Source organism: Gymnoscopelus microlampas (genome assembly GCF_963454915.1).
Source record: "Gymnoscopelus microlampas genome assembly, chromosome: 16".
Classification (NCBI taxonomy): Eukaryota; Metazoa; Chordata; class Actinopteri; order Myctophiformes; family Myctophidae; genus Gymnoscopelus; species Gymnoscopelus microlampas.
Genome location: NC_139953.1, coordinates 45,619,919 through 45,630,441, shown reverse-complemented (window position 1 = coordinate 45,630,441; position 10,523 = coordinate 45,619,919). Strand labels below are relative to the sequence as shown.

Below are 10,523 nucleotides of genomic sequence, written 5' to 3'. Positions count from 1 at the left end.
TTATCAGGGTGAGAACCGATGAAGACCATAACGGGTTGAAACATGATGGCAATGTTCATAGAATACACTTTGCCCTCCTAACTTTACTTCCTCTCCTGCACTTTTTTTTTTGAGTCCTCGGATTTCCTCTGCCTTTTGAAAGAAAAGTTCAGGTGGTAGAACTTGATCTGGTTTGTCCTCAAGTAACACTGTCCTCCAACAGACAAAATGCTGCTTAGAAAACGCTGAAGCAAAACAAAGTGTGTGTGTGTGTTCATTCATTCCTGCCTCTCTCTCTCTCTCTCTCTCTCTCTCTCTCTCTCTCTCTCTCTCTCTCTCTCTCTCTCTCTCTCTCTCTCTCTCTCTCTCTCTCTCTCTCTCTCTCTCTCTCTCTCTCACACACACACTCACCTGCCATCATGAAGACATAAATCTATGTTCATTTCCTTGTTCAGTCTCTCAGCTTTTTCGTCAGACTGAGATTCACTCGTCAGTCAGAGACTTAATTTGACACGAAATAACCTTCAGCAGTCAATAGATGAATTAACAGGCTGATTAATTGAAGATCGACTGCAAGAGACAGACGATATCCACTGAGGTAAGAACACAGATGATTAGTAGGACTACTACAATTTATAGGATCAACAACCTAGATCTTGTTTAGATAGCATGTTATTTAAGCTTGTAGCTATTTAAGCTACAGGCAGTGGTGGATAAAGTACTCAAATGTTTTACTCAAATAAAAGTATCAATGTAGAAATACCCTGTTACAAGTAAAAGTCCAGAGTAACAGTACAAACGTATTGGTATAAGAACTGTACCAAGTACCAAAAATAAAAGTACTCATTGTGCAGAATATCCCATTTCAAGTTTCAAATGCATAAAAATCTTTTGAAAATAGCAGATCTACAAGCTCACAATGTGTTGCATTAGGACGCATTATGAGCTTGTAGATCTCCTATTTTCAAATCACTGAAATGTATAGGACTGAAGTGGTTAATGTGTTTTGTAATAATAATCAAAATCTACAAAGTAACTGGTAACTAAAGTTGTCATATTATAGTGGGGTAAAAGTGCAATATTTTCCTCTTATATGTAGTGTACGAGTAGAAGTACAGAACATTGGAAATACTCGCACTAGTAAAGTAAAAAAGACCTCAAAATTGTACTTAAGTACAGTACTTGAGTACATGTACTTAGTTACTTTCCACCACTGCTTCTGAATGTGTCTACGTAGGAGGTGCGCTTCTTTCCCCTCCTAGCTGTGCCTTGGGTTGGCTCCCACAGTGTCAGTTTGCTTTGGCTGACACAGTGCTGCTCTACTAGCCTCTTCCTTTTCTCTCTGACCTTGTCTGTGAGGCCTCCGTAGAGGTTTGCGTTTTTAGCCTGGCATGGCCAGACTAATGTCACTGCGTATATATTAGTGTGGAATCTCTGTGTGGAACCTGTATTTCCAAGGGGCGAATTTAAAAAAAATGCTTCTGGTGATAAGCCCGCCCCCATATCTGCATTCTGATCGGTGCCCCACAACTTCGGGGGGGAGGATAACCGAGCCAGACCAAATCTGCCGAGGCCAGAGGGTAGGCCTGGCACAATTATTTCATAATCGCAATTATTTGAGATAATCGCAATTGTTTTTGCATAATCGTCATAATCGTTTCCATGTTGAAAAATTATAAAAACGCAGATCGACAATAGTTGAGTAACTGTACTGAGTTACTTTAAACCATTGGCTACTGCTACTACACTAGTACTAGTGCTACTCATTATTGTTATTATTATTGTTTTTCTCTTCTAGTATTCCCGGTGTAAACAGCCTCGGTGAACGTTCCAGACCAGAAGATGGAATGGCACAACATGGCCTCCAGTCTGGCCCGTCAGGAAGAGGAGCTCACCTGCCCCGTGTGCCGCGACATCTTCAAACATCCCGTTCTGCTGTCGTGCATGCACAGCTTCTGCAAAGCCTGTCTGCAGGAATGGTGGAAGTCCAAGCCAACGATGGAATGTCCCGTCTGCAACAAAAGGTCCTCCAGGGACCAACCCACCACAAACCTGGTAGTGATGCACCTGTGTGAGAACTTCTTGGAGGAGAAGAACCCCTCCCAGAGCCCCGCGTCGCCGACCTCCGCCGACCGCCGCTGCTCCGCGCACGGGGAGAAGCTCTCGTTCTTCTGTCTGGACGACGAACGGCCGGCGTGTCTCGCGTGTCGCGATTCGGAAGAACACGTCGGACACAAGTTCTTACCCGTGGACGAAGCGTTGAGGCGTTGCAAACGGAACGTCCAGGAATCGTTGCCGCCTTTAAAGGAGAAACTTGTGGCCTTTGATGAAGTCAAAGCAAATTACGACCAGACGGAAAGTCACATCAAGGTTCAGGCCCGGAACACAGAGACTAGGATCAAGGAACAGTTTGAGAAACTTCATCGGTACCTACAAGAGCAAGAGCAGGCCAGGATCTCTGCTCTGAGGAAGGAAGAGGCACAGAAGAGTCAGAAGATAAAGACGAAGATTGAGGAGCTGAACCAAGACGTGGTGACCCTCTCAGATGCTATCCGAGCCGCCGAGGACCAGCTGAAGGCCGACGAGCACGTCTCGTTCCTGCAGAACTACAAGACCACGATGGAAAGAGTTCAGCTCACCCCGCACTGCCCCCGGCCAGTCTCAGGAACACTGATTGACGAGGCCAAACATTTGAGCAACCTGGCCTTCAGAGTCTGGGACAAGATGAAGGACATCGTCTCCTACACCCCTGTGATCCTGGACCCCAACACCGCATGGCCAGGACTCGTCCTGTCCGATGATCTGACCAGCGTGAGATACGGAGACGCTCGGCAGCAGCTTCCGGACAACCCGGAGAGGTTTGACATTTACGCGAGGGTCCTGGGTTCTGAGGGCTTTAAGTCGGGGACCCACAGCTGGGACGTTGAGGTCGGACACAATAGACACTGGTCGCTGGGCGTGTTAGCGGAGTCTTTTCAGAGGAAAGGAAAAACGGGGAGCGGATACTGCATGTTATTTTTCAGTAATGGCAAGTATCAAGCGTTCTCCTCATCGGGGTCCAGCGCTGAGCTCTCAATGTACCGGATGCCCCAGAAGATCAGCGTCCAGCTGGACTGGGACAGAGGGAAGCTGTCCTTCTCTGATCCCGATTCCAACACACACCTACACACCTTCACGCACACTTTCAGCGAGAGACTGTTTCCATACATTTATAGTGGTCGTTATGGTGGTGGTAAGTCTCTGAAGGTGTTACCCGGGAAGATCTGTGCCTCTGTGCAAAACAACAGTTATAATGTCTATAGCGTCCAATAAAAGCCTATTGGATATATTGATCTGGTATTGCTTAAGTGCTCTCCAGATCAAAAGGGAATGTTTATGTCAGGCCATCAATTATACATTTTAATTAACTGTGATTATTTAATTGATGTATCATCCAGTTTTTAATTACTAGGTATTAGATAGATTAGATAGATAGATAGATAGATAGATTATTAACAACCTGCTTTTATTTGTACATTTGTACATTTATCAGTCAGTTTATAATTAAATGTGTATAATCATAACATGATTTGAATATTAACTGATTATTATTGATTACATGGTTTTATTTCACATTGTACATTTATCAGTCAGTTTCTAATTAAATTTGTATAATCATAAATTGGTATCATAACATGATTTGAAATGAATTGATGTTATCTGCCTTTTTCAATGAGAATGGCGTGGTTTGATGGTCTTGCGAGTCTTTCCGCTTGTCGCGCAGTGTATGCGCTCTTTAAGCCTGCTGGTACATGCCATACCATGCTGATAAAGTTGTCGGCGGTGCACAACTTTATCAGCGGGAAACCATAGTTTGGTGTGGCCGTGCCCCAACAAGTAAAAGTCTGGAATAAAAAATACAGGCCTACTTGAGTAAAAGTATGAACGTATTGGCATCAAAATGTTATGTACTTAAAGTAGGCCTACCAAAAGTAGAAAGTACTTACTCAAATAATTGTAGTGGTGTAAAAGTACAATATTTGCCCCAAAAAAGTACTTAACAAAAAGAGCAGACCAAGTAAACAAAAAGGTTTCATCTGAAACACAATTTTATACAATATAGAGGGGGTCCCTGCTTCAACTCTGTGTGAACCCTAACCCTAACCCTAACCCTTTTTTATAAAGATTTTACATACAGAATCGGCAGTTACCATTACAACTAAAGTACTATTTTATAATGTTTCTGCCTGCCTACAACAACATAATGTGTGTGAGCTAACTGACTGAGCAGAGTGCAATTGAATGTTAAATTTAGAAGACAATGGAACCCCCCACTGTGTGGGTGAGAAGGTGTCAGTTGGTCTGGAGCACAGAGGGGAGACAGTAACCAATAGGATCGCTTTATTTGGGGATCAAAATGATCGTATTTCAGGCTGTGTAGGGGGTAATGAAACCTCAGTCATGCTAGTGTTAAGTACAGTAATTGAGTACATTAAGTAGTAGGCTACTTAGTTACTTTCCACCACTGCTACCAACCTCTGCATGTGTTGAAAACTGACGATCTACAAGCTCACAATGTGTCGTGCACACAACGCATTGTGATGAATTGAATGATGAATTACATAAATGTATTTTAAAATGTCAACCAAGGTTTTGGGAAGTCTCTGTTTGCAGACAATGGCGCCATCTGAAGGAGAGGGGAAGGTATTGGTCGTTCTCAGTCAAACTCAAAAGGCCTCAGACCAGATAAGTGAGGATTTAGGATAATAACATCTCATATTAAATTCATGATTTGGCTTCTGCTTTGAATCTTTCTATCTATGAATGTCCCTTATAGAAAGAGTAATGGTTTCAAATTTAGATTAAGCTCTACTGTCTGCTTCATGGAGAAATGGCTGGTAGGGATATGTTTAATCCCTGTATCTGGTCAAACACATGCATTTCCTTTTGGAAAATGTAGACTGTCTGATATGTTTGACATTTATATTTGATAATATTAAAATTGAATAGTTTTATTAAACTATTACATTATTCCCTTTAAGCCTGGCATTCCTATTTTGAGCAAATGTTCGTAATTCTTCAAATATGTAATTTTTTTTGTTCAAAGATTGATTAATTGATTGATTGATTGATGTACTTTATTTAGTAAGACATGAGAACAGTACATGACAGTACATAACAGTACATGGAAGTACAAATTCGCAATACAAGGTCTACTAAACTGGATAGCTCAGTTAAGCACGTAGCTTGTTTAAGATGAGATCCCCACGCACACAAATCATGATGACATATAAGAGACAGACAGATATACACACTACTATACAGAATGTCATACAATCAGTTTACAGGTTACTGGTATGAAGAGTGAAAAATATGTACAAAAAAAAGAGAGAGAGAGGGGGGGGGGGGTAGGTTAGGACTTGGACAGGGGCCATTTTTGAATTGCAGCCTCCTGAAGGTGTATCTTTAGGGCATTTTTGAAAGTGAGTAGGGTTTTACACTCCTTTACTCCTTTTGGTAGGGCATTCCACATTTTAGATGAATAGCATGAGAAAGAGTTCATTCCCTTTGTTGTGCCAAATCTGGGTTGAACATGGTTTGTGGAGCTGCCTCTGGTGTTATGATCATGGACTTGATTAACATTTTGGAAGTATTTGGACAAATACAGGGGGATCCCAATGTTGTGGTGTATCTTGAAGACCAGGCCCATAGCAAGTTGCTGTACTCTGTCCTCAACCCTAAGCCATCCAATCCTAGCAAAATGATCAGGGGTTAGATGGGTTTTGTAATTGAGGCCAAGAAGTAGCCTTACAAGTTTGTTTTGGGATGTTTGGAGCCTTGTTACTAGTTGATAGTAATGGCAGATGATCTGAAGACAATCTAAAGGCAACAAATAGAGCACTGGCCATGACAAGACAAGAATGTAAGAAAAAGAGTAAGATTTGAGCAGGGGTGTAGGATCAACAACATGAGCCATGTTATTTATGTGGCCATATTTAATATAATAATCAATATTTTAATGTATCGAAAAATATGTCACCATAAACATGCATGAATGTAATTATGGATTATAGAATGGAAATAAGCTCTCAAGCTTTTTGTTTTAATCCTTTTGACAAATATGGTAATGTATTTGCACGTTTTTTGAATAAAAATCAATCAATCCATCATAATCAATATAATTCAAAACGTAATGATAAATGATGGAACTACAAAAATAAAAGCATATTATCAATATAATCACATCAAACATGTCAACACAATACCAAATAATATGGTTCAAGCCGAACGATATATGACAAACTCTACAATATATGTTATAAATAATCAATCATATCTAATCCTGTTACAATAATAATTTAATTACAAGTTGACTAAATTTAGACTTCCGTCCATCTACCAAAGTCATTAAAAACTAAATGATAAATCAATAAAAAATGATCAGTTCATTCAAAAATAATAATCCATAACCTGCCATAAACAAGAGCCCCTAATCAGTACAAAATGAATATATTCAATATTCAAAATAGTCAAAATGTATTGGATGCTAGACATTCAAACTGTGGTTTTCCAGAGTGATACAGATATTCCCTGGTAACACCTTCACAGACATACCATCATCTTCATCAAAAGTACGAATGTATGGGAAGAGTCTCTCAGTGAAAGTGTGTGTAAAGGTGTGTATGTGTGTGTTAGTATCAGGATCAGAGAAGGACAGTTTTCCTCCATCCCAGTCCAGTTGGACTCTGATTCGCCGGGGTTCATGCTTCACTGGGAGGACATTGACTCCAGCACCAGACCTGAATACTCTGTATTGGCCTTTATACAATTCAATATTCCAGTAGTCACCCCCTTTATCTCCCTTCCTCTGAAAAGACTCCGCTAACACACCCAGTGCCCAGTTTTTATTGTGTCCAACCTCAATATCCCAGCTGTGAGACCCTGAGTTAAAGCCCTCAGAACCCAGGACAAACCCGTAGAAGTCAATCCTCTCTGGGTTGTCAGGAAGCTGGAGCCTCTCTTCATATTTCAAAAAAATCACACTGGTCAGATCATCAGACAGGCTGTATCGTGGAAAGGCAGTGTTGGGGTCCAGGATGACAGGAGTGTAGGAGACAATGTCCTTCATCTTATCCCAGACTCTGAAGGCCAGGTTATCCAGGTGTTTGGCTTCATCTATCAGTGCTCCTGAGACTGGCTGTGGGTCCTGCAGGGTGAGCTTGACTCTTTCCATTGTGGTCTTGTAGTTCTGGAGGAACGAGGCGTGGTCGTCTGCTTTCAGCTGGTCCTCGGCGGCTTGGATTGTATCTGAGAGGGTCACCATGTCTCTGTTCAGCTTCTCAATCCTCTCCTTTATCTCCTGACTCTTCAGTTCCTCTTCAACCCTAAGAATGGCAATCCTGGTCTCCTCTTCCTCTTGTAGGAACTGATGAAGGTTTTTAAATTGTTCCTTAATCTTCGTCTCTGTGTTCTGGGCCTGAACCTTGATGTGTTTTTCTGTTTGGTCATAATCAGTTTTAACTTTATCAAAAACTTCCAGTTTCTCCCTTAAAGGCTTCAGTAATTCCTCAACTTTCTTTTTGCAACGCCCCGACGCTTCGCCCACAGGTAAGAACCTGTGACCGGCGTGTTTTTCTGAATCCCGACACACGAGACATGCCAGCTGTTCATCGTCCAGACAGAAGAGCCTGAGCTTCTCCCCGTGTGCGACACAGAGGTCCTCTGAGCTCACCAACGAGGCGCTCCGGAGTTTCTCCTCCAAGAGGTTCTCACACAAGTTCTTCAACACTAAGTTTGTAGGAGGATGGTTACTGGAGGATATTGTTTTACAAACAGGACAATCATGTGTTGGTCTTCCTGTCCACCATCGCTGCAAACAGTCTTTGCAGAAGCTGTGGCTGCATGACAGCAGAACAGGATGTTTAAAGATGTCACAGCATACGGGACAAGTGAGCTCCTCTTCTTGACGAGTCAAACGGGAAGCCATTGTGTCTGCAGTCACACTCTCTGATCTAGGATGTTACACCAGCAATACTAGAGGAGGAAACAACAACAATAACATTATGAGTTATGAGTAGTAGCAACAGTAATAGTAGACGTAGTAGTGGTAGTAGTATTATTACTAGTGGTTGTAGTATTCATTGTAACATAAATCATTTCAGTACTTGCTCTAATTATAGTGATAACACTAGACTAGAGCATTAGCAGTATTATTTAACAGTAATTAACAGTATTCGTAGTAGGCTATTACACGTTTTTCGCAGTTTAAGGGAAACTTCACCCATTTTCAACCTATCGTTATGTAATAGATATAACATTTCTTGAATCATCCCGAACATTTTATTTGCAAAACATGTTTTTACAAACACAATGAATTAAAGGTATGTTGCTCAAAATCCTTAATTTATGGATAAATATGTAGCAAATATTTAACAAAGCCATTTTGTCATTGTATACAAAAAAAAAGATTTGTAGTGAGGGGAAATGATTTTTCTGTATTTGACTCAGCAGTGTGCTAATCAGAGTGACCACATGGGGGAGCTGTTAAGGCTTACGTTTCTTACTCAGGTTCACTTTTACACAAAGCCTGGAGTAGCTCATAGGAGTAGCAAAGGATCGGACCTTTAGCTATTGGACCTTTTGACTCTGGCCTCCCATGACTCAGCTCAACTTAACTCAGTTACTGCTGCCCTCCACAAACAAGACAGTCAAAATGTTACAACACTGTACAGTCATGTAACATTGTACTACTCTGTATGTGTCTTCTGATGTAATATGGCTAAGCTTTTAATGAAAGTTGTATTCTTTTTTCCAGTCACTTTCTCATTCATTTCTTGAAACTCTAACCTCATTCTCTTTACAGTGCCTCAAAACACCAGATGTTAAGACAATTGGCCAAAACACCATTTCACTTCCCATTGTATTTGTAAAGAATGCAAAACACTAAATGCAGTTTGCATATTCTGGCTAAGTAACCCTAACCCTAACAAGCCCAAATAAGCAACTACACATTAGAAACAAGCCCCAAAAAGCAACTACACTTTAGAAACAAGCCCCAAAAAGCAACTACGCTTTAGAAACAAGCCCAACAAATAGCATCTACACGTTAGAAACAAGCCCAAATAAGCAACTACACTTTAGAAACAAGCCCATAAAACTACCAATATTAAAGTGACTTTATAGAAAAATATACTAGTACACACTAATGCACACACTAATTCACACAATGATCATATGGCACTATTATTTGATGAAATTGATGTAAAAATTAACTGACATACATTTGACACATGTGGTTATCATTTTAATTGTTAGAGTGTCTTTTGCACAGATGGTCTATTGTTATGAAAATATATATATATATATATATATCATTTTACAGCAATGTATATAGCACAAAGAAAAATAAAATGCAACATCGTGTCTACACCTCCTGATACTTAACTTCATTAATGAAAGTCAACATTCACCTGAGAGCTATTTATCAATTCAGGACTTTAAAAAAAGATCTGATAGAAATGTATAGCTACTGTATAGGATTATGCTGGGCAGATTGTGATGACTGGTTCCCACCATTTAGCATGTAATGATGTATGCAATGAAGTAAGACCATTCAGCACAATCAACAGAGAACCAATATACTACATTTTGATCAACATGAAGTAACTTAGCAATGACATACTGTAATGTTGTGGAGACTGTATACATTATTATTTGCATGAATGTGCATTTGCCGTTTGTTCAGAAGAATAACAAATCTTCTATGTGCAACTGAAAAGATTTTGAAATATCAATTCTGATCTGAGACAAAAGATGAAGTTAGACATATTTTTGCTAGATGTAGTAATAGCAGTTATAGAAGAAGTTGTTCTGTTTTTGAGTGAAGTATGATCTGTTCTTACCTCAGATTGTAGCAGTTACAAAGCTCTGTCTGTCACAAAGGCTATCTGGAGTGAATGTCAGTCAAACAAACGGAGTGACTGAACAAGGAAATGAACTTAGAACAAGGAAATTGATTATCTTGTGATAGGAGTGTGTGTGTGTGTGTGTGTGTGTGTGTGTGTGTGTGTGTGTGTGTGTGTGTGTGTGTGTGTGTGTGTGTGTGTGTGTGTGTGTGTGTGTGTGTGTGCGCGTGCGCGCGTGCGTGCGGTTGTTGTTGAGGCTCTAATTACGATCATCTCATGTTGTCAGCTGTATTGTAAGTGAATGTGACAATAAAACCCTTGAAGTTTGAACCTCTTCACACATTAATTAGCATATAGGCCTATTTGGTCCTACGGAGGAATTTCAGTTTTCAGCTTCATCAATCTGATTGCTGCTCACAGAGGACCGCAGGGGTTATGCGTGTGCCATAAAACTGCAAAAACATGATTAGGCACAAATGTTCTTGGGCATCATGTTACAATGGCTACCAAAAACAAGGTTTTGATATTCCATACTGTTTTTCTAAACTTCTTATTTAAAAAAAAAAATCACACCCTGTGTGAAGGTAGCGGCGCCTTTGATACATTTTGTCATCGATATGTGTTTATAATGTGTTTATAGCCATGTGTCACGTGAAGCTT

General features: G+C 40.4%; 1 protein-coding gene across 1 annotated transcript; it reads right to left on the bottom strand.

Moving 5' to 3' along the window:
* Positions 1-6,307: 6,307 nt before the first annotated feature.
* On the bottom strand, positions 6,308-9,910 carry LOC311063687 (nuclear factor 7, ovary-like). The gene is made up of 2 exons (XM_084083232.1): positions 9,861-9,910; positions 6,308-7,992 (listed from the first exon to the last, which is right to left on the bottom strand). Exon 2 carries the CDS (start codon positions 7,943-7,945, stop codon positions 6,506-6,508), a length of 1,440 nt encoding a protein of 479 aa, XP_083939358.1. The 5' UTR covers positions 7,946-7,992; positions 9,861-9,910; the 3' UTR covers positions 6,308-6,505.
* Between the last annotated feature and the right edge of the window lie 613 nt (positions 9,911-10,523).

Coding starts and splice junctions, on each gene's coding strand:
- LOC311063687 (XM_084083232.1), bottom strand. CDS start 7,945: ATGGCTTCCCGTTTGACTCGTCAAGAAGAGGAGCTCACTTGTCCCGTA.